This window comes from Elgaria multicarinata, chromosome 7 (genome assembly GCF_023053635.1).
Source record: "Elgaria multicarinata webbii isolate HBS135686 ecotype San Diego chromosome 7, rElgMul1.1.pri, whole genome shotgun sequence".
Lineage (NCBI taxonomy): Eukaryota > Metazoa > Chordata > Lepidosauria > Squamata > Anguidae > Elgaria > Elgaria multicarinata.
The window spans coordinates 106,644,017-106,667,892 of NC_086177.1; the positions used below are offsets into that span (position 1 = coordinate 106,644,017).

The 23,876-nt window shown below is 42.8% G+C and overlaps 1 protein-coding gene across 1 annotated transcript in view; it reads right to left on the reverse strand.

The window, feature by feature from the left end:
- The window catches only part of FAM135B (family with sequence similarity 135 member B), a 194,087-nt gene that overhangs the window by 24,905 nt on the left and 145,306 nt on the right, over nucleotides 1–23,876 (reverse strand). Inside the window, exons 8-9 of the mRNA XM_063131171.1 lie at nucleotides 7,598–7,751; nucleotides 5,355–5,404 (exon numbers count right to left, since the gene is read on the reverse strand). Of these exons, the coding sequence (XP_062987241.1) occupies nucleotides 5,355–5,404; nucleotides 7,598–7,751 (204 nt within the window). The remainder of the gene's footprint in view (nucleotides 1–5,354; nucleotides 5,405–7,597; nucleotides 7,752–23,876) is intronic.

Below are 23,876 nucleotides of genomic sequence, written 5' to 3' on the forward strand. Positions count from 1 at the left end.
TCTTTTGCAAATAACACAAGCATCTGAATAAGCCTGGAGGAAACTCAAACATCTGGATAAACTACTTACTAATCCCATTGAAATCCGCAGGACATTTAAATAAGGCTCTAGCAAGTGATGTGATGGGTTTCAGGTTTTAGGGTTCCTGTGACAAAGGCAAATGTTTGATCCTCCATTTTTGAAAATATACAATCCAGCTGTTTACTCAAAGATCTCTCCACCTTGGGCAAAGCCAAAGGAGCCTGTGGGCTTCATCCAAGATGAAGCTCCAGCAACTCCAGGTGAATTCTGAAACCAGCTAGAGCATTATTTGAATGACTACACAACTTCCTCCTCCATATGGATTGTGATCATGCAGACACCATGTCTTCAACATCATGTCAGGAGGTTGTTGTTGTTTTTCCCCCTTCCCACTTTTGGTAACATCTTGCCTGGTGAAGAGATCTGGACATCTCAACACTTGCATATATTTCATGAACTTTTGGTATTACACCAGTGGCTAAAGGGTTGGACTGGGAGTTGGGAGATCCGGGTTCTAGTCCCCACCCAGCCATGGAAACTTTGGGCCAGTTACAGACTCTCAGCTCAACCTACCTCACAGGGTTGTTGTTGTGAGGATAAAATGGAGAGGAGGAGGATTATGTATGCCACTTTGGGTTCCTTGGAGGAAAAAAGGTGGGATATAAATGAAATGAAATGAAATGAAATAAATAAATAAATAAATTGGATTTTGGAATTTGGCTTATGGCAAAAATGGCCACCTCTGTTTTTGTGTGTGACAACAAGTTGAGGCACATGGTGACATGTGGTCACTTCCTCAGTAAGTGCAGCGTTGGGCCCAAACGGTGAGCTAGTAGCCTCACAGGGAGATTTGTGTGTGTGTGTGTGTGTGGTGGGAAGGTAGCTGACCCGATAGGTACGTGGGGGCAGCTTTATTTCTGTTTTTTCATACAATTACCAGCAAGCAACAGCACATCATGATGCGTTTTCACTTCCTGGATATTTCAAAAGGATTTTTTTCTTAACCACACAAAGCCGACACAGCACTTTGGAGGAGATGCAAGCAGCTTTGAACAGTTAAAGGAAAAGATAAAGCATGGAGTCCTCAGACTACCCTATCAGGAGTGTGTTGTGCAAAAAAGAAATGGGCACGTGCACTGGTCTGAGGGCAGGTTGAGAGGGGGAACCTGACAAAGTTAACTTGCAGGTGCTAAGCAAACAAAATTCAAAGCCCTCCCATGTAGGGTTACCCTATGAAAAGGAGGGCAGGGCTCCTGTATCTGTAACCGTTGTATTGAAAAGGGAATTTCAGCAGGTGTCATTTGTATATATGGAGAAGCTGGTGAAATTCCCTCTTCATCAAAGCAGTTAAAGCTGCAGGAGCTATTTAAAAGAGGGCAGGGCACCTGCAGCTTTAACTGTTGTGGTGAAGAGGAAGAAGTTTCACCAGGTTTTTCATATATACAAATGAAGCCTGCTGAAATTCCCTTTTCATTACTACTGTTAAAGATACAGGAGCCCTGTCCTCCTTTTCATATGGTCACCCTACTCCCATGCAGTACACTAAACAGTGCTTCATTTCTAGTGGTTTCTTTTTCTTTCTTTTTTTAAAGATATTAAGTTTAAATAAGTCTGGGAATGGTAAATATGTCTGTTGCTTGGAAATCTCCCCCTTTTGGGCTCGACAGAGTTCTACCGCCCATCTGACATGGCTTGCATGGCTCTGGGTTTCCCCCAAACTCTGCCGATGGTTCCTTTTATTTGTTTAATTTATTTTTGGGGGTGTCAGCTGTGCTTTCTACAATTTGAGCAAGGCAAGCGGATGTATACAAATTACAGCTGTGATGTGTGCAAATTAAAAGAAAAACATGGAGAAGCTACGAATGGTCCAACTTGCTGCAGACTTGAGTCTGCCAGTTAGCAGGAAAGGGCTTGAAGTCACGCTCTACTCACTGAATGGCTTCCTGTGACCTCTCTAGGAAGTGTTAGCTGGAGGACCCTTTGCTGATCTATGATGCCTTGGGACTCATTCTACTTACTCAATAGTACAGATTGGTGAGAATTGTGCTTCCGTTTGGTTTTAATAAAAAATTCCCAAAATTCATAAAATTTGAGATGGAAAGAACTTGAGAAAAAAGAAAAAGAAAAGAACGTTGAAAAAAAAATACAAACTGACAAATTATCCACTAGATGGCACTGCTCTATCTAGAATATAAAAACATCTCACTCTCATGCGCAATATTTTTGTTCTGGGCCTGAAGTATTTCTCTTACTTGTTCCTCACATCCCTTCCCAACAGGTTAGCCTAAGTCAATGTGCACCAGTTTCTGGGGAACATGGGTGGGAGGGTGCTGTTGCAACATGTCCTGCTTGTTCAATCTTGCCCAATGGCTGGTTGGCCACTGTGAACTGAATGCTGGACTAGATGGACCCTTGGTCTGATCCAGCATGGCACGTCTTATGTTATTATGTTCTCTCTTTTTTTTAAATTCAGAATTAGAAATTGGTGCAAGATAACACACATACAAACACCCCCTCAAGTTGAGGTATTGACAGAAGGTCCCTTTCTTCGATTTTACCCCATGGTTATTTATAAGCACAGGGTTGCTTCAGTTGTGTGATGCACGAGCTGATGAAATATCACTTCAATGTGGCCATGAATATATTTTGAGGATGTTAGTTGTATAAGGGCATAATGTGCACTTTTCACATTCAACAACAGCAGCAAACCCTCGTGTTCAGGAACAAGGCAAACTGAGCTTCGAGGTGGAACTCAGGGCAACATGACCTGTTCAAGCCTTGCTGATTTTCTCTTCCTTACCCTTTATAGAAAATACTGAAAGCGTCAGCAAGACAGTGGGCTGGGGATGTAGCATTGTAGTCCATGAATAAAGCAATGAGCTTAGGGTTGGGGGTTCATCTCATTCCTAAAAACATGCCTTAATTCAGTCTTCCACTACTGAGCCTTGCATATGGTATCCTGCCTTCCTTCTGCCATAAAACAGGGACTGGCCGACAAGACCACATCACACCAGTCCTTTTCCAGCTTCATTGGCTGCCAGACCAGGTCCGGGCCCGATTCAAAGTGCTGGTATTAACATACAAAGCCCTAAACGGTTTGGGGCCAGGCTATCTGAAGGAACGCCTCCTCCCGTATGTACCTGCCCGGACCCTAAGGTCATCCTCAGGGGTCCTTCTCCGTGAGCCCCTGCCAAAGGAAGTGAGGCAGGTGGCTACCAGGAGCAGGGCCTTCTCTGCTGTGGCACCCCGGCTGTGGAATGAGCTCCCTAAGGAGGTTCGCTTGGCACCTACATTATATGCTTTTAGACGCCAGCTGAAGACCTTTTTATTCTCCCAGCATTTTAACAGTCTATAAATAAATTTTAACTTGGTGTTTTAAATTCGTAATTTTGCATTGCTGCTGTTTTTATCTGGTTGAGCTTTTATATTGTATTTTATATTATGGATTTATACTGTTGTTTTATACTTTGAATGATTTTAATTTTTGTGAACTGCCCAGAGAGCTCCGGCTATTGGGCGGTATGGAAATGTAATAAATAAATAAATAAATAAATAAATAAATAAAATATAGTCAAATCCATTGCAAAGGGGTGGGACACAAGCCACCAATCATCAACATTCATCTCATACTGCTATCCCACATTCAGCAGACCTGGAGCTAAATCTGTCAAAACATTTTCCTCCAAAGGGAATCACGCGCGCATAAGAACACACAGAAAAAGGAGCTCTGTTGAAACCCCCTTTAAAAAGCTGATAGCAGCATCACATATTGTGGGAGAAAATTGTATACGCTAAGTAATTACGCATTGTGTGCAATGAAGTACTTCCTTTTGTCTGTCTCCAGTCTGTTGCCAATCAACTTCATTGGCTGATTCTGAACTGAAGAATTACAAGAGAAGGAGAGAGGGGGGAGGGAACCCACCTGAAACTCTCTCCATACCGTTCAGGTTACTTTTAAGCTTAAAAGCCCCAGTTACTTTTGCCTTTCCTTATAGGAAAATAGGGATGCTTGAAGAATGAAATGTTTGCAGATTCCTCTACGGAGATTCCTCTATGGAGGTCTATATAAAAAGTCTATGGAGAACTGTGTTGCAGCATTTGGAGAAGTGTGAAATCCAGTAGATAGCTGAGTTTACCTGAGAACTACAGATAAGGGGGGATTCCACACGTCGTACTTAGGGTGCTTCCATGCGCCCCCAGTGCGGCCCCAATGCCGGCCGGCTCTCCACCCCGCCTTCTTCCGCCGAGCTCTCCGACCCGGCCGGCGAGGAGGTAGGTGGGTGGCGGCGGCAAGGACGCCTCTTCCTCGTCTCTTCTCCAGGCAAGTTACACAATCGCTTTGGGGCCGCACTGGGGGCGCATGGAAGCACCCTCAGTACGACGTGTGGAATCCCCCCTTATCTGAAGTTCTCAGGTAAACTCAGCTATCTACTGGATTTCACACTTCTCCAAATGCTGCAACACAGTTCTCCATAGACCTTTTATTCTCTCAGTATATTAACACTTAATATTAACTTAAATTTAAATTTTACTGTTCTAACTCTTGTGAACCGCCCAGAGAGCTCCGGCTATTGGGCAGTATAGAAATGATAATAATAATAATAATAATAATAATAATAATAATAATAATAATAATAATAATTTAATCTTATATCAATTTTTGCTGCGTGGTTTTACCCTGGTTGTGCTTTTTATACTGTATTTTGTATTTGTGTTTTTAAACTGTTGGTTGTTTTATTATGGTTTTAATTTTTGTGAACCGTCGAGAGAGCTTCAGCTATTGGGCAGTATAAAAATGTAACAAATAAAATAAAAATAAATAATTTAAAGGCATCAAAATATGCCCTGAAATATGCATTTTCGGGGGTGGGGGGGAAGTATACGTGTTTAAAAGTATTTAAAAACACATTCTTTTAAAATGCAGATTAATGCAGAAAAGAAAAGAATGGGATTATGGGTAAAAAACATGTAATAGTGAGAAGGATTGGAAATCAAGAGATAAACCTATCCCTAAAAGAAAATGGCCCAACCCCTATGAAAAAATAATTGCCCTGGAATGCAAAGCCCACATGGAATTTGCATTCTATTGTACCGTATTTCTTCGATTTTAAGACGCCATCGATTGTAAGACGCACACTAATTTCAGTACCACCAACAGAAAAAAAAAAGCTTTGATTCTAAGAAATAACACACCCGCGATTCTAAGATGCACCCCGTTCTTAGAGATGTTTATATGGAGGGGAAAAGTATGTCTTAGAATTGAAGAAATACAGTAACTCTTCCTTCCTCAAACACACACACACACGTATCCCATAGTTGGCATGCTGAAATACCTGCAGCTCTGCAGAGAGTTGTGAGAGCATCTCTTCCACAGCAAGATCCTCTAGAAAACGAAAAGTGAGATTCGTTGTTTGAAAAGCAAAGCAGTTAACAGTAGGAACACGCCAGATCAGGGAAAAAATACAAATCACAGTAGTGCAGTTAAGGAAGGTAAAAGATTCATTGTCAGTTCAATGGTGAGAATGCCAGCTTCCTCACGAAAGGAGGTATTCTTTAATTCTTTTCATTTTAGGATGTCCCAAAGCCAAAGAAGCCTAGAAAGCTTAAAACATGTCCACAAAAATACACATGACAGCAATAATAGGGTGACCATATGGAAAAGGAGGACAGGGTTCCTGTATCTTTAACAGTTGTATTGAAAAGGGAATTTCAGCAGGTGTCATTTGTATATATGGAGAACCTGGTGAAATTCCCTGTTCATCACAACAGTTAAAGCTGCAGGAGCTATACTAGGGTGACCAGATTTAAAAGAAGGCAGGGCACCTGCAGCTTTAACTGTTGTGATGAAGAGGGAATTTCACCAGGTTCTCCATATATACAAATGACACCTGCTGAAATTCCCTTTTCAATGCAACTGTTAAAGATACAGGAGCCCTGTCTTCCTTTTCATAGGGTCAGCCTAAGCAATAATCTTGAACATCTAGAGTGGTGTATCCACTTTAACAGGGCAAAGAGAGAGAGAAAATTGACACTGTACCCCTGCATATTTGGCTAACATACTTAAGTTACAGCCTCATATGAACCACGACAATTGCCAATGAAGGCAACAAAAATGTTGGCTTTGAAAAATGTGCAGTTTCCCACAAAATTAAGGGGGGAAATGAGGGCCCTTTACAAAAGGAATACCTGCTAAAACACTAATCTGTTACCTAAACTTGGTGGTAATTCTACCTATAGAAGTATCTGGGGAGTCAGTAAGAACATGTAGCCTACTCAGATGCAACATCCTCTGAGTGGCATCTCTACAGAGAAGACTTCCCCAAATCGGCACCTTCCAGATGCATTGGACTTCATTTCCCAGAATTCCCAATGCATTTGGAGGCCATCAAATTGGGGGAAGCTGCTCAAGATGGAAATGTATTAAATTACTTAACTTATACCTGTGAATAAATTTAATGCACTTGCTACCTGGGCAGCCCAGACCTACAGTTTACCCCATCGGTATAGTTTAGCTGTCTGTGGCTGATTTGAACAATAAAAAGTGTGTAAGTGTATACATGTATTAACTCTCATGCAGTGGAGGCTGAAGGCTCTGATTTTGGTTAAAGCTGCAGGAGCCCTGCCCTCTTTTGTACAGGGCTCCTGCAGCTTTAACTGTTGTGATGAAGAGGGCATTTCACCAGGTGCTCCATGCATACCAATGAAACTTGCTGAAATTCCCTTTTCTATACAGAGGCTAAACATTTAGGAGCCTGGTCCTCTTTTCCACATGTTCACCCTAATATAAAGAGGAAATAAATAACAAACCTTACAAGAAGTTGCTTGATATTGGACCCCTAGCTCAGTAATCATTGCCATTACAAAGAACAACAACTGTGTATTTCATTTCATGAAGTCTTAATAGGGTGACCATATTGAAAGGAGGACAGGGCTCCTGTATCTTTAACAGTTGCACAGAAAAGGGAATTTCAGCAGGTGTCATTTGTATGCATGCAGCACCTGGTGAAATGCCCTCTTCATCACAACAGTTAAAGCTGCAGGAGCCCTTCCCTCTTCTGTATCTGGTCAAAAGTACTTGAGCATGCCTCTTTTGCATCTGCTGACATTCCTTTTTCTATACAACTGTTAAAGATACAAAAGCCCAGGTAGGTCACCCTACCTTACAATGACCTATAAAGCTGGCTTGTATTATTATACTGCAGATGGCAAGGGAGTTCAAGGCTGAGGAAGAGTGCTCTGTCAAAGGCTGAGGGTAAAATGAAACAGGGTTGTTCAATTTTTTAAATTATTATTTTGGGGGAGGAGAGGGGTGCTCAAAACAGCATAAAAATGTTAATGAGAGAGAAGAAACACACAAGCCCACTGCCAAGGCAATTGGGCGAATGGTTCCAGCTGGTGCAGATGTTTCCTTGCGGCAGCAAAGCATGGCCAAATTAATAAATAAACATGGCCAAAAGAACAGGGGAGCAGGAGATGGACTTGTCTGGCATAGCAAAAATCAAGTTGTACAACTAGGCTACAATTTATGAATCACTTTAACGTGAGAACCGTTCACCATGGGGGATTCTCCTCTTACCTAACTTCAGCTGTGGCAAATTGGGAATCTCCTTTGTGATGATGGCATAGTAGACATGAAGTCCTCTGTAAGCATTCAAGAGCAGGAGGCAAAGGTCCTTATGCCACTTGTGTGCATGTTGCATGCAGTTCTCCGATGGCACGTAAAAGCTGCCCTACATGAGATGGGCCGGGGGGGGGGGGGGAGAGAGGAAAGTCATAAGAGGAGCAGATATTAGAATTTTCACTTGACAAGAGGTCCGTGGAAGTCCAGCAGACATCACAACCATTTGGATTCAGTAAGCTCAGTATTAGGAATTATGTTTTTGCTTTCTCAAGTATTGTCCGGAACATCTTCCATAGATCAATCTCTACGGAGTATGCTTAGGGTTGCAGTCCTACGCGTAGTTCTTCCAACCAGTAGAAGAGGTGATAAACTTGAGTATTGAGACGGTACTATTTCAGATTGCAGGCGAGGTCTGCAATGATGCAATGCAGTGATGGAATACTGCTCCAGCATTACCTATATGCATGCAGCCGTGGATCTAAAAGCAGTTGAAAGGGTCTATTTAGATCAGAGAAAGGTGCCGGGGAAGGGTTAACTACCTCTACTAGCAGTACCATTCCCTCGGTCATCAAACTAGATACTTAAGAGTGCAAATTATGAAAACATAAACAACATCGAAGAAGGATCTTGACCATATATCTCCCACGTATGTAATTTGGCCCTGGGATCCATGTAAAGGCTTATTCTACACCAAACAGGATATTGCACTGTGAAAGTGGTATATAAAAGGCAGGAGCCACACTACTGCTTTGTAGTAGTATTGAAGAGCATTGACAACTGTTTTGGCCCATTGACACATTCCATAGGGTGACCTATGGAATTAAAGCTGCAGGAGCTATACTAGAGTGACCAGATTTAAAAGAGGACAGGGCACCTGCAGCTTTAACTGTGGTGATGAAGAGGAAATTTCACCAGGTTCTCCATATATACAAAGGACACCTGCTGAGATTCCCTTTTCTATTCAACTGTTAAAGATACAGGAGCCCTGTCCTCCTTTTCATATGGTCACCCTACATTCAATATACCACTGTCATAACACTATATACTGCTTGGTGTGGCTCCTGCCTTTTATATACAGTACCTCTTTCATACTGCTTCCATAGTGCAATATCCTGCTTGGTGTAGATTAGGCCTTGACACAGTTTTCCCTGGTCCAAGTCTATTTACTGCATGTTCATATGCCTAACCTAGGGTGACCATATGAAAAGGAGGACAGGGCTCCTGTATCTTTAATAGTTGCATAGAAAAGGGAATTTCAGCAGGTGTCATTTGTATATATGGAGAACCTGGGGAAATTCCCTCTTCATCACAACTGTTAAAGGTGCAGGAGCTATACTAGAGCGACCAGATTTAAAAGAGGGCAGGGCACCTGCAGCTTTAACTGGTGTGATGAAGAGGAAATTTCACCAGGTTCTCCATATGTACAAATCACACCTGCTGAAATTCCCTTTTCAATACAACTGTTAAAGATACAGGAGCCCTGTCCTCCTTTTCATATGGTTACCCTAGCCTAACCTAAATGTGTTATGTCACCATTCATACTATATCAGGTACCAATGGCCTACTCATATATAAAAAACTGCTTTCCCATTTAAACAGCATATGAGTGATGCCTGGAAATGAATCAACCCTCCAATATGCAAGTATTTTAAAGGAGGGGGCTGTAAGCTATGCTTTTATCTGCTTTTTATGACACATCGTAAAAAAATGCCCTTGCATAACAAAACTATTTAGTAATACCATTACTCATTGCTACAAGGAAATAGAATTATTATCATGGTTTTCATCAAAATTAGTAATGCAGAGCCATCAATAGTATACTAGCACTCCTTGCCAGTGACTTAATGAGAATGTAGGAATTGTTCTGGCGGAACAGGCCAAGTTCTAGCTAGTCCAGCAGCCTATATGATGGATGTTTCTGAGGTGTTCCAGGAAAGACATGAAGAGGACTTCTTTCTCCTGGGGCTTGTCCCCAGCAAATAGGTCTCAGAGGAAAAACAAATTCCCCTGAACATGAAGTTTCCATTTAGGTATGGTGTTTGAGATCAAAATGGGACTTGATGCAGGACAAGACAAAGGCTGGAAATCCCACACAAAGTTCTCCTACTGGACCTATTACATGTCCCAAACCTACCACACCATGACATCATCATCATCATCATCATCATCATCATCATCATCATGCTTTAGGGTGGATTCCTGCATTGAGCAGGGGGTTGGACTCGATGGCCTTGTAAGCCCCTTCCAACTCTGCTATTCTATGATTCTTTGATCATCATCATCATCTTGTACTTTTATCCATCACTGTTTCACATAACTGTCTGTCCCTGGCAGGGACAGAGAAACATACAGTTGTTTATTTATTACATTACTATACTGCCCAATAGCTGAAGAGCTCACTAAGCATAGCATGTCCTGGGGTAAGTTATGCATTAGGTTATGCAGAAGGTAGAAAATTCAATGCATGGAAACAAATTTATTTAGTATTTGCTTATTCATTCTATGCATAAGCTAGTGCTGTGCTGAACATTTTGACCACTAAATTTTTAGCATTTCGTGGGAGGTGGGAGAAAAATGAAAACTCAGGCAAAAAAGCCTGGGGGAGGTGAGAATTTTGGATATATTTTTTTCCTTGGGGAGAGAGACAGCGTTTCTACATACTTTTTTAGAAGCAGCCCATTGTTGAGTGGTTGTCTTCTTTCTTTCTTTTTTAAACAATCCCAGTATTTTCAGGAGCCCAGGAGTTCTTCCTGAATGCTTATTGGAGAGGGTAAGGTCACATGGTTTCCAATACTCATTCACTAAGAACTGCTGGGCTCCTCCAAATGCCAGGGGAAGGGGAGGTTGAAACACTAATTAAAAAAAATGGAAGAAGGCCCCTCAGCAATTATTGTTGTTGTTTATTCGTTCAGTCGTTTCCGACTCTTCGTGACTTCATGGACCAGCCCACGCCAGAGCTTTAAAAAAAAGTATGCTGAAACCCTGCACCTTCCTCAAGGAGAAAATTCTTTGAATTGCCACCACCCTTCCTCTGAAAGAGGCAGAAAAAAACCAATGCCTCTTTCACAGGGAGAAAAAACCTTCCTGAAAACAGGGGGCAGGATTCAGCTCAACACTAGTATCAGTCACCCTGTAGTTGAAATTCCCAGGGTGGCGTACATCATTGAAGCAAACCCAACAAAACCAATGATAAAACCAGTAAGAAAACAATTTAAAAGTACTGTGTTTAAAAGCAGCAATACAAATCGAGTGTGTAAATACATAATTTAGCTAGGGTGACCATATGAAAAAGAGGACAGGGCTCCTGTATCTTTAACAGTTGTATTAAAAGGAAATGTCAGCTGGTGTCATTTGTATATATGGGAAACCTGGTGAAATTTCCTCTTCATGACCACAGTTACAGCTGCAGGTGCCCTGCCCTCTTTTAAATCTGGTCACTCTAGTATAGCTCCTGCACCTTTAACTCTTGTGATGAAGAGGAAATTTCAACAGGTTCTCCATATATACAAATGACACCTGCTGAAATTTACTTTTCAGTACAACTGTTAAAGATACAGGAGCCCTGTCCTCCTTTCCATATGGTCACCCTAGTTTTACAGCCCCAGCTGTCAAGAAAAGGGTTACCTTTGAGGCCAACCCTCCTCATCCACTTGGAGTTTTGTGGCCTGTGGGAGGGTGGGATGTGACACCAGAAGGCCTCCCTACCCCAAAAGGGGCAAGCCTGGGAGAAGGCGTTATTACCAGTGCCACTTTATGGACTGTGAATGTCTCACCCAATTCAGACCATGGCAAAGTGCTGGTCTAGAAAGGATGCCTGCTTAGGCGTTCTTCCCCTTTACAGATCTTTCAATAAATGTGGCCCTTTTTAATTTCACATCTGTGTCTCATCTCATTATTTCTCACCCTCCATCTGCCTGCAAACACACACACAGACGAATCAAAAACCAATGTATAGGTGGAATGCAATCAATGTGAAGACAATTAAACCTTTCCCCAATTGTTTAATCATAAGGTATGCCACAAAACATCTTGTAGCAGCAGCATTATGGAACCTCAAATTATGTTTTAATGTGCATATTGCATCATTTTAATTACTTTCCCCTGCATTTATTGATCTATTCCTTTTCTATTATGTGACAGGTCTTTACAGAATGCTGCAAGTTTCTTGTAATAAAGTTGTAGCACTGTATTTATCTGGGGTAAATTATTTCCTTCCGACAGGAGCAATTTTGAAAGCACTATTAAAAGAAATAATTAGGAGGAAGAATTTATTAATATTACCATATTTCAGTCTGAACACTTAGCGCCCTCAAAAATCAAGTCCCAAAGAAGGTCTTTTATGGATATTTATTTATTTATTTGTTACATTTATATACCGCCCCATAGCCAAAGCTTTCTGGGTGGTTTACAAAAGTTAAAAACAGTAAACATTAAAAGTATACAAAAAATAAAAACAACAGTATAAAAACAACAGTATCCACTTAAAAACAACAGTTCTGGGGTTCCGTTAAAAAACAAACGTAGCATTGTTAAATGGTGTTAAAATGCCTGGGAGAAGAGAACAGTCTTGACCTGGCGCCTAAAAGATAACAGGATTGGCGCCAGGCAAGCCTCATTGGGGAGATCATTCCACAGTCGGGGGGCCACCACCGAGAAGGCCCTCTCCCTTGTTGCCATCCTCCGAGCTTCCCTCGGAGGAGGCACTCGGAGGAGGACCTTAGATGTTGAGTGCAGTGTACGGGTAGGTTCACGTCGGGAGAGACGTTCCATCGGGTATTACGGTCCCAAGCCATGTAGGGCTTTATAGGTTAAAACCAGCACCTTGAATTGGGCTCGGAAACGTATAGGCAGCCAATGCAAGTGGGCCAGAATTGGTGTTATATGTTCGAACCTCCTTGTTCCAGTTATCAATCTGGCTTGACGAGCAGGGACGGGGACGGGCATGGCGAGTGGGGGGAGGACAGGCGAGCGAGTGGGCAGGGGGCATCAGGCATTGTGGGGGGGGGGAAATCAGGGGCAGGGGGAGCGGGGAACCCTTTATTTTTTTAAAAAAAACCTACCTGGTGCGGTGGTGCGCTCCTGCGCACATGGCCCTTTAAGTGTAAAAAAAAATGCCGGACGCGATGGGGCTTTCCCTTACCCCGTCGCGTGTTACGTCTGGAAAAGGGCGATGGTGCGCGCTAGCTGTAGCGCACCATTGCCCCTACTCCCCACCGGATTATGTGGTAGGTCTAGCAAGGCCCTAAGCCATGGTTAGGTTGCTAACCCTGTTGCAGCACATGGTTAGTGAGGGTGATTCAACTGTGGTTATTTAGCCATCATTGTTAACGGGAAAAAACCAACACATGACACGGTAAGCCATCATGGTTATCTCAAAGCACTTAACCATCATGGCTTAGTGTGTTGTCTGAACCGGCCGATTATGTCTTCCTTTTAATGCAATTACTACTTTTTACTTTTTACTTTTTAAAAAATTATGAATCATTAAACCTTTGGCATTTGCATTCCATAACAAGATATCCTATATTGCTTTAAAAGAGGTGGATAAAAGAGGAGGTTCTATAAAGCCAAACCAGCTATTTCCTGCAAATCCAGAATACCTTTGATTGGTGCTGCCATGACACAGACTCTGAACACCAGGCCTGGCTGTGGACACACCCTGCTCAAGACAAGCACCACCGCTTGATACACCTGAGGTGAGGGACAAACACCGCCTTTCTCCAAACTATGTGGAGAACGGGGTTAAATGGAGAAGGATTTCAATAATAAAAGAATGCGCTGTGAATTATATGTGCTGAGGTGAATTATTGTCAGAGTGGCTGTTAAATGAATAAACTTCAGATGATAAAGGCCAAACAGACATGTGGGAATTTTGTGGTAGTTAAAACAAAATAATTAAAATTTATTTTGAAAGTTCACAAGCTTTGTTTCAAAATAAAACATTTAAAACCCTTTTTGAAGCCTCTCATCCAATCCTTTCACCCATTCACATACACACTTTCCTGTCACACACACATTCACTCTTGAATTTTATTATCAGTATTGTTTATTTTACACAAACTGCCTATCTGCACACCCCACTCAAAAGACACCACTCTCTATACTGAACCTCAAACTCTCCAGAACTCAAGTACGCTCCACACAGAGAGCTGAAGCACTAAAGGCTAAAGACTCTAAGGCTATAGCTAGACCTAAGGTTTATCCCTGGATTGTCCAGGGGTCAAACCTGTTCATTCAGGTGACACACAGGGGATCCAGTGCTCAGGCAGGGGCGAACCCTGGATGATCCCAGGATAAACCTTAGGTCTAGCTGTGGCCTAAGAGTACTTAAAAGTCTCCTACAATCCCCTCAGTCATTCCCTTATATATCCTCCTCCCACCTCCTCAAACATTCTAACTCCACTCACTCAGGTCAACATTCTAAGCACCACAGACTTACCAATTTCAGACATGCATTAAGGAACTGACTTGTGGGGTATAACACCACAGGTGTCATGTCTCTTTCATGTCTATCTTATTCCTATCACCCTCGTGCTCCCATATTGGGTGCTAGTTCCCCTCTTTTTATTTATTTTATTTTATTTTATTTTATTTATTTATTTATTTATTTATTTACATCCTGCTTTGCCTCAGCCAGCCCATCCTCCATTTCCTATCATCTCTAGAGAATTAACCAAATAACTACAGACTCCATGTGAACATTGTCCAGGCGCTTATTTCCTCTATATTTGCTATAAACCATTTATTTGAGTTCTCTGAAGTCTGGCTTATTGTGACTTTATTCTTTTCTTTACCAGTGTGCATGAATTATTGCCATAGCACACCATGACATTTGAGTTAAAAAAAACCCAACCTGTTGTTCAGGCGTGTGTGGCCTCACATGCAGGTGAGGCCATGGGGTAACAAATAGCTCAAGCCCCTTAAGGTGCATCTAGGGATGTTTGTGCCTCCTCGACCATGAAAATAAATGGAAAGAGTTTTGCTCATCCCTAAGAGGCTATCCTGAACTGTTGTTGAAAGTCACACTTCAAAGCTTCCCTTCATGGAAGACAGTAAGACAGCGAGGTTAAAGTGACCTTGCTACTACCTCCCTAGAGACACAAATTCAGCTCAGGTGTTGTCAATTCCTAGACCAGAAGTGTAACTTGCCAAAGCCATTTTCACATATGCTCTTGTGAAGGTCCACCAGGGATGGAGTAACTTGTCTACCTGTGAAGCAACGCCCTCCCACTCGATCCCCTCAGGAGGCCCTCCTGACATCCTGAGGAGAAACTCTTCGCTATCAAGTGATCTGCACCACCCAGCTAACTTGGCCTGTCTCCTTTTTAGAAAAGAAGGGAGGAAAAATAAGAAGGCTGGTTGTAATCTTGTTTTCAGAAACACTTGTAATTTTTTTTAAAAGCAAACTCAGGGCAAAGTAAAAACAAATTGTCAAGCAATCGCTAGAGAGGAAATATTGATCTGTCACCTGATAGTGATAAATGACTCCAACCTTTCCAGGTTTATTTACTATATGTTCAGTCTGACATTTCCTCGCTGCCTTTATTTTGTTTCTTTCAATGTAGAAGACAGTTGTGGTTTCCAACCCCAGCTCCAATGAATTACAAGTGATTGTGTGGGAAGGGGTTGTCTCTCAAAATCTTCCGTGCTGTTCTCTGAGGTGCCATGTCTTAAAACTCCCCAAATGGAATTACCGCTGAAATTTTGCCTCAAGCAAAATCCAGTGTTAAGGTCTTATGTGGACAAAATGTCTGACCAATGCTGGGGTGGGGAGTCCAACCCAAGGCGATTTTATCAGACCCTTTCACACATTCCTAGGTTGCAGCGGGGTTTTAATCATTATCCGGCAGTGAGGGCTCTAGAGCGCTTTCTGTGCTAGACCCCACACTCAGATCAACAACCTGCCATTCCTCTTCATCCTCAGAAGAATCTGAGGAAAGCGTGACACCATCTCTGCTCTACAGCATAATGGATCTGTAGAATTTGCTCCAAGGTTGCTAGTTCTAATACAATGGCTTTGATTTTGGCCAGCCATAATTTTCTCTGGGCTTGTCTACACCATGCCTTATCCCGGGGATTGTCCTGGGATCATCCCTGTGCATCCACAAGCCACACAGGGAATCCCGGGAGCAGGATAAAAATGTAATAAATAAATAAATAAATAAATAAATCCCTGCATTTCCCCAGGATAACTGGGACGGCTTTTACCCTGGTTTTTCCCATGGTCTCGGGATCATCCCGAGACCGTGGGACATGTGGGCAGCCGTCCCAGTTTTGTCCCAGCTCCTCACAAGTAAATGCGAAGAGCTGGGAACCAGGCACAGGGCACAGAGCTCTTCAAGTACTCTGTGCCCATTGCGGGTGGGGATTGGGGTCAGGGCTTTTTTTAATTTTATTTTTTTTTAAAAAAAAACACCCTTACTTTTGCGCTGGAGCACAGGTGAGCTCCGGCTCCTTTTCTTTTAAAAAAATTGGCTTGCATGACGTCCTCCTTCCTCCTGGGATGTCGCACGCCGTGTGTGAATGCAGGGGGAGAATCTCCTGATCAGCGTATCACGAGATCCTTCCCCCTCTGCCAGGAAGTGTAGACATGTCCTCTGCCTAATCTATCAGTCAAACCTGTCTCCTTCCCATTCCTATCCCAATTCTGTCATCCATCCTCCTCCTACCATTTCTCCAGGGCCTCATCTACACTAAGCAGGATATTACACTATGAAAGCGGTATATAAAAGGCAGGAGCCACACTATTTATTTATTTATTATATTTATATCCCACTCTATATCACTAAGATCTCAGGGCGGTGTACAGATAAAAACATACAGTATAAAACAATAAATATACACAGTTAAAAACAAATTAAACCATGATCCAAGTTAAAACAATATATAATTTAAAAGCAATAAAACCAGTTAAAACAATGTGCCAGTGGGTTTAACCATCAAGGCTTAAAAAGCCATATTTTTACTTGGCGTCGAAATGAAATCAATGTTGGCGCCAATCACGCCTTTACAGCGGTATTGAAGAATACTGACAACTAGGGATGTGCTCTGCTCCGATTAGAATCGGAGAATCAGAAGCGAATTGGCCTGCTCCGCCTTGCCCAGAGGCGGAGTAGAAGCGGACCGCGGACCCTTAGAAGCATGGCGAAGAGAAGCGGCCATAGTAGAAGCGCTTCTCTTTTCGCAGAGCGCTCCGCCCGCCATTTTGGATAACTTCGCCCATAGGATTGCATTGCGGAAAAGATTAGGGGATAACTGTGTTGTTTTTAAAGCTATCTTTCTGAAAATTCTTGTGCTTAGAGAGTCGTGGCTGGGGGTCATTTTGAGCCTACTCTCAGCTCTCTGTGTGGTGTGGTTCGTTTGCTATATTTTTTTATTTATTTTTTTAAAAAAGCGGGAGAGGGTAAAAGCAGCGGGTTTTTTTTTAGCAATGACAGGCAGATTCAGCTCCCAATCCTGATGAGAATTGATGACCTCATGAAGCATCTTCCAATCCCAGCTCTCTGCCCGCCTGTCCTCCTCCTCTGTGACCGCCTCGCAGGGATGGTTTGCAATGCATGACTTACTGCTGGCTTAGAAAGAAAACATCCTTGCCTCATTTCCTTATGCCCCCAGAAATGCCTGCTGCCTGCCTGCCTGCGTGCTTTCCCCCCGGGGTGCTGCTGTGTTGGGGCATCTGCCGGGACTGACTCCCCCATACTAGATCTTTGGCATATCTCTGCCTGGCTCTCTGCCCGCCTGTCCTCCTCCTCTGTGACCACCTCGCAGGGTTGGTTTGCAATGCGTTACTGCTGGCTTAGAAAGAAACAAGCCATCCTTTGCTCACTCCTTGCACCCGCCTCACAGGGTTGGTTTGCAATGCGTTACTGCTGGCTTAGAAAGAAACAAGCCATCCTTGCCGCACTTCCTTGTGCCCCAAGAAATATCTGCTGCCTGCCTGCCTTCCCTCCCTCCTCCTCTGTGCCTGCCTCGCAGGGATGGTTTGTGTGTGTCTTGCTTTGACTCAGTGGATAAGTCCTTCCTGCGCTCACTTGGACATTTTGAAGTTCCAAATCAATTTTTCAAGTGTGGAAGAAGATTCATATAGGTTTATCTACTCCTCAATTCATGGCATGTTGGGATTTCCTTTGAAATGGCCCCAATGAGCTGTCTGCAGCTTTAAATCCCTGAGATACTGGGGTGTCCGATTTTCAAAAATTCCCCAAAAAACAGGGGAGGCTTGGATTGGCTTGAGTCTTGGCATGCATGTGTATACATGCATGAGGTGTCGTGGTGCCAAACTTGAGGTTTCTAACATGAAAATTGACGTAGTTCTAGCATGGGACTTGATTTGGGGTGAGTTAAAAGGTTAAAGCCCTGCCAAAAATCAGAGGATGATGGATTTTGCTTGAAACTTGCCATGAATGTGGATCTAGATGGCATCTGTGAGGGTACTTACTTCAAAAAAAATTATCTTTCAAAATGTCAGAGCAAATCCCATGTTTGGAAATGGGGTGTCCAATTTTCAAAAATTCCCCCAAAATCAGGGGAAGCTTGGATTGGCTTGAGTCATGGCATGCACATGTATACATGGATAAGCTATCAAAGTTCCAAGTTTGAGGTTTCTAACATGAAAATTGATGGAGATATCGAAAGGGGTGTGAATTGGGGTTATGGGTGATGCGTTAGAGGTTAAAGCCCTGCCAAAAATCAGGGGATGATGGGATTTGCTTGAAACTTGCCATAAATGTGGATCTATATGGCATCTGTGAGGGTGCCTGCTTCCAAGTTTTTATCTGTCAAAATGTCAGAGTAAATCCCATGTCTGAAAATGGGGTGTCCGATTTTCAAAAATTCCCCGAAAATCAGGGGATGCTTGGATTTGCTTGAGTCTTGGCATGCATGTGTATATGTCCATGAGGTGTCATGATGCCAAACTTGAGGTTTCTAACTTTAACCAAAAAAAAGTTGTAGGTTTTTTTGGATTTCAATGCAAGCCCATGGGGGGGGGGGAAACGCAGCTCTGATCCGGATCCGGAGCTTCGCAGCGAACCGGAGCGGACTATAGGTGGATTGGAGCGGAGTGGACCCGATCTGGAAGTTGCGGATCTGGAAGAGAAGCGGATCGGGGTGTCCGTGCACACCCCTACTGACAACTGCTGGGGGCCATTGGCACATACCATACACTGCCTTTCATACCACTATACCTGCTTGGTATGGCTTCTGCCTTTTAAATACCATATTTCTTCGATTCTAAGATGCCATCGATTGTAAGACGCACACTAATTTCAGTACCACCAACAGAAAAAAAGCTTTGATTCTAAGAAATAATAAACGCACCCGCGATTCTAAGATGCACCCCATTTTTAGAGATGTTTATATGGGGGGAAAAGTGCATCTTAGAATCGAAGAAATACGGTACCGCTTTCATACCACTTTCATAGTGCAATATCCTGCTTGGTGTAGATGAGGCCCAGGTGTGCTATATCTGGACTGGAGGAGGAACAGGTAGGGGCAGCTGCCACTGTTTCTTTCTACTGTACCAGGTGATGCAATACAGCACCCACAGGTTCTCCAACCTTCTTAAAGCCACAACAACACAAAGCTCTAAATTACAAGCTGGTAATCTTAGGGGAAACAGAAAAGCAGTATAAATTTAAATTGAGATCATCCCTGCTTTGCTGTTCAAGAAACGCAAGAAGAGGGATACATTCTCTAAACTCTTTTCCCCACCCCACTTTTTGAATCAGCAAAAACAAGTGCACCAAAGTTTCGCTCAGTGCGTTGCTTTGAAGCAAATGACTCTCATTTGCTACAATTCACTGCTGTGCATCAAAGAACATCTGGATAACTGGTGTGATGGAGATTAGCATAAATATTCCTTCTTCCCCTCATTTTTGCTTCTTCGCTCCTGCAGGCACCTCCTGCATTATTCATAGTTTATCCATCAGGCCTGAAGTAATTTACAGGCAAGGACAATGAAATTTTATGAGCCGCAGAGCAGCTTATTCAATAGGCCATTATGCAATGTTTTCTTTGCCTGCAATCCTACACTCACCTGGGAGCAAGTTGCATTGAACTCTATGAGACTTATTTCTGAGTAGGCATGATAGGATTCATTGTTAGAATAACCATGGAGCATGTGGGGTTGATCGATTCAGAACCAGAACCATTGTCTTCGGTCAATCGTGAATGCTTTCCAGACTTAGTGGACCTTTTTTTAGGCATATTTAGAGTAAAGTAGAAGAACTACTTGAAATTCCACAACCCACTCTGGAGTTTTGGTGGTGTGAAATGGATCCAATCCCAGCTCCACAAAAACTTTTCAGAGCAGAATTGCTTGGTTCTAATCTATACATAAAAACACTTTCTGGAGGGGAAAACCCAATATATAAATGCAGTATTTCCATATCTGGAATTCTAATCTTCCTAATTTAAAATACTTTATAATTGCAAATAGAATGTATGCACCTAGTTACTAACCCAGGTGATTTAATTATGCTTGTAAATGCAATTATCAGTGACCTTGCAAGACAGGTGAATTTAAGTTCTACATCATTGTATATTTGAGTGATATTATTACATTGCCCTAATGCAAACCAAAAACCAAAAACATACCTTCATCCTTCCTTTAAGGAAGGCGTGCATCTTTTGAAATACTTTAAAATTACTCTTAGTATAAAAAGCTGGCCATTTCTCTTCCAAGCATGTCATTTAAGAGTATTAACTCCACTGCCCTCAATGGTCTTAATGTGGCTGTCATTTTATTTTTATTTGTTTTGGTCCCCAGGTACATAAAGTTTCCAAGCATCTCTGAAGGGCAGCCCCATTTAGAGTAGGGTGACCAGATATGCATATGTCTGGCTGCCTTTTTCAGGAGCTATACTAGAGTGACCAAATTTAAAAGAGGGCAGGGAACCTGCAGCTTTAACTGCTGTGCTGAAGAGGGAATTTCAGCAGGTTCCCCATATATACAAATCACACCTGCTGAAATTCCCTTTTCAATACAACTGTTAAAGATACAAGAGCCCTGTCCTCCTTTTCATACAGCCACCCTAATGTAGAGTGTACTGCAAAAGTCTAAATGTGAGAGGGGTACAAGGACATGTACTGCAGTGTTTCGTTCTCTGTTCTCGGGATGAAATTGGTTTAGCTACCAACCCAATAAAATGTTCCTCTGTCCACAGCCTCAATCTTTGGGGTGGGGGTTGAACAGAGCTGTGAGGCTGGCAGAAGGAGATAGATTAAAGATGGTGGTGAGCATTCAAACCAGGAACACTCACTTATGGGAATCCCCCTGCCTGAATGATCGTGAACTGAACTGAGGTGGGCCCATGTTACGTACACACCCAGCCCTGAGTAGCCAAGAGCTCCTTTACTTTTATAGGAGAGGGAATTTCAGTGGGTGTGCTACACCTGCTGACAACCCCTCTTCTATACAATATTTATTTATTTATTTATTTATTTATTTATTACATTTCTATCCCGCCCTTTTTCCTCCAAGGAACCCAAGGCGGTTTACATAATCCTCCTCATCTCCATTTTATCCTCACAACAACAACCCTGTGAGGTAGGTTGGGCTGAGAGTCTGTGACAGGCCCAAAGTCACCCAGTGGGTTTCCATGAACTAGTGGGGACTAGAACCCGGACGCCTTAGCCACTACACCACACTGGTCATCTTATGCACCTGGCCATCTTAGGTCCTGTTTCAACTCAGATCCCATCCCACTTTTGGCTAATTTGCCCCCCCCCCTACAAATGCAAAGGTTTGGCTGCCTTCTCCAGAGGTCAGGGCTAATGTCAGTGATCCTGATCGCAAGTTGCAAAGCCTATAGCTTAGGGAAGGGCGAGGATTTTGTTTCCATTTTGTTTCTATAAGAATTTACCAAAATTTGCAATATTCAGGACAAATCAAAAATATTGAAATTAAAATGAATCTTATGTAGAAGAAATTAGAATGGACACATCCCGGTCAAGAGCTTCAAGTGCTTTGTTTTCAAAAGTCTGGGCTTCAATCCCATTGTATTTACCATGTTAGCACTGAATTCAGATTGCTGCCTTTTTCTCTTTTTTCTTTACTGAGAAGGACCTCCTCTTTAGTAGCTCTATAGCAGGTCCTTTTCATACTGGGACTAGCTTTACCTATTGAATTTAGCTGGTGCAGATGGGTAACAATTCTATTTCATTTTCTTAAAATTACTATTTACAAAAAATTAATAAAGTTCATAATAATAATAATAATAATAATAATAATAATAATAATTTTATTTCTTACCCACCTCTCCATTTGGATCGAGGCGGGGAACAACAATAAGTATAAAATACATAAAACTGAATTAAAAACATAGTATACATTATTAAAACATCCTAAAAACATCCTAAAATTCCACTGGATAGGCATGCCGGAAGAGATCAGTCTTTATAGCTTTCTTAAATGCTAAAAGACTGTTAAGTTGACGAGTCTCTTCTGGCAGGCCATTCCACAGTCTGGGAGCAGCAGAAGAGAAGGCCCTCTGGGCTGACCTAATACCTGTCAGCGTAGTTTTGGCTGGCTGAAGGAAGTTCTTCCCAGAGGACCTGAGTGTGCAGGGCGGATTGTATGGGAGAAGGCTGGACCCAAACCATGTAGGGTTTTAAAGGTAATAACCATCACTTTATATATTGCCTGGAAACTAACTGGCAGCCAGTGATGAGATTTTAAAACTGGTGTAATGTGGTCACCCCACTAGATGTACCAGTGACCAGCCTGGGTGGCATATTCTGGACTAGTTGAAGTTTCTGGACTAGGCACAAAGGTAGCCCTATGTAGAGCACATTGCAGAAGTTGAGCTTGAAGTTACCAGCGCGTGCACTACCGTCTTTAGGTCTTCCAACTCTCGGAAGGGATGTAACTGGCATAAAATGAACTTGAGACTCTATACATTTGAATGTGGGGAAAAGTGAAACTGACAGATTTGCCCTTCCCTACTAGTAGTGTAGTTCCAACAATTGCTGGAGTAGGACAAAAAGTAGCTTACAATTGGAGTATCTGAGGTTAATGGCATGCCAGAGAAATTGTGGACTTTCCGGAGGTTCTAGAAAGTGCACTTTGTCTATCCCTGCACCAGTTGTGGCTTTAAAGGCCTTCGTAATCCAAGGTTTTAAGATGGCCTTTAAGGCCATGATCAGTACAGGGTGGGACTTGACTTCCCCAGCCTTGGGGAAATCATGTTTCTCCTCCCCCCACCTTTGGGGGCCTTAAAGGCCCTGTTAAGAGGGCCTTCCCCATCAACGTGGGTTGCAGAGGAAATAGAGTGGAGGGAGAAAATACACATTTTCCCCAGCCTTAAGGGAATTGTGTATTTCCCCCCACTGTGGTGACCACCATTAACACGGGGGGTGGGGGAAGAAGGAGAAAGAGCCCACGCAGGTCTGTGCAGAACTGAGTTCTGCCTTGACCTGCACCCCCTTTGTCAGTGATAGGGTGAAAATCCACTGGGTGCTCCCATCAGGGCCTGTGAGGGCTGGATATGGGGGGTGGAGGCTGCCCTTGCAGAGACAGGCGGATTTTCATGTCATGAACTGTTTGTTTGTTTTTGCTGCTGTATAGCCATTTGGCAACCTGAAGCTTTTTTTAGCCCTGCTTCTGGAGACATGAATTCTCCACGAACTAGAACAGGCAGAGATAAAGAACCTTCAGACCTGAAAATGACTGGTGGAGAGAACATACTGGGGGTTTTCAAGGTCAACCCTCCAAGTAATTGCCTTCTCCCCTATCAACCTGCCCAGTCACTGAGGGTCATTGGAAGGCAGGCTCCTGGCAGTTCCATATAGACCTACCCTCCGATTGGAGTCCACCAGCGGAAGAGCCTTCAGCGTGGTGGCCCCCCTCCTCTGGAACTCCCTGCCTCTGGAGGTCAGGCAGGCACCAACTTTGTATTCCTTTTGGTGCCCCCTGAAAACGTCATTGTTCCAGGAAGCCTTTCCTTAATGACCAGCCACGGTTCACTGTACATTTTGCTTCTTTTAAAATCTATTTTAAAGTGTTTTATTCTGTTTTTATTTTATTTTATCTTGTACAGTGCTCCGAAATTTTGAATGGTATATAAATAATTTTAAACAAATATAATAAAAAATAAAAATAAAAAAGCCCTTGAGCTTTTACAAGTACTCAAAGGAAATACTGACAACAATCTAACCCATTTTGAGCCAGAGCTCCCATGTTCTTGCACCCCTGAGCTAGACCCTCCACTGCACTCTTCCCAGCATCATGGCC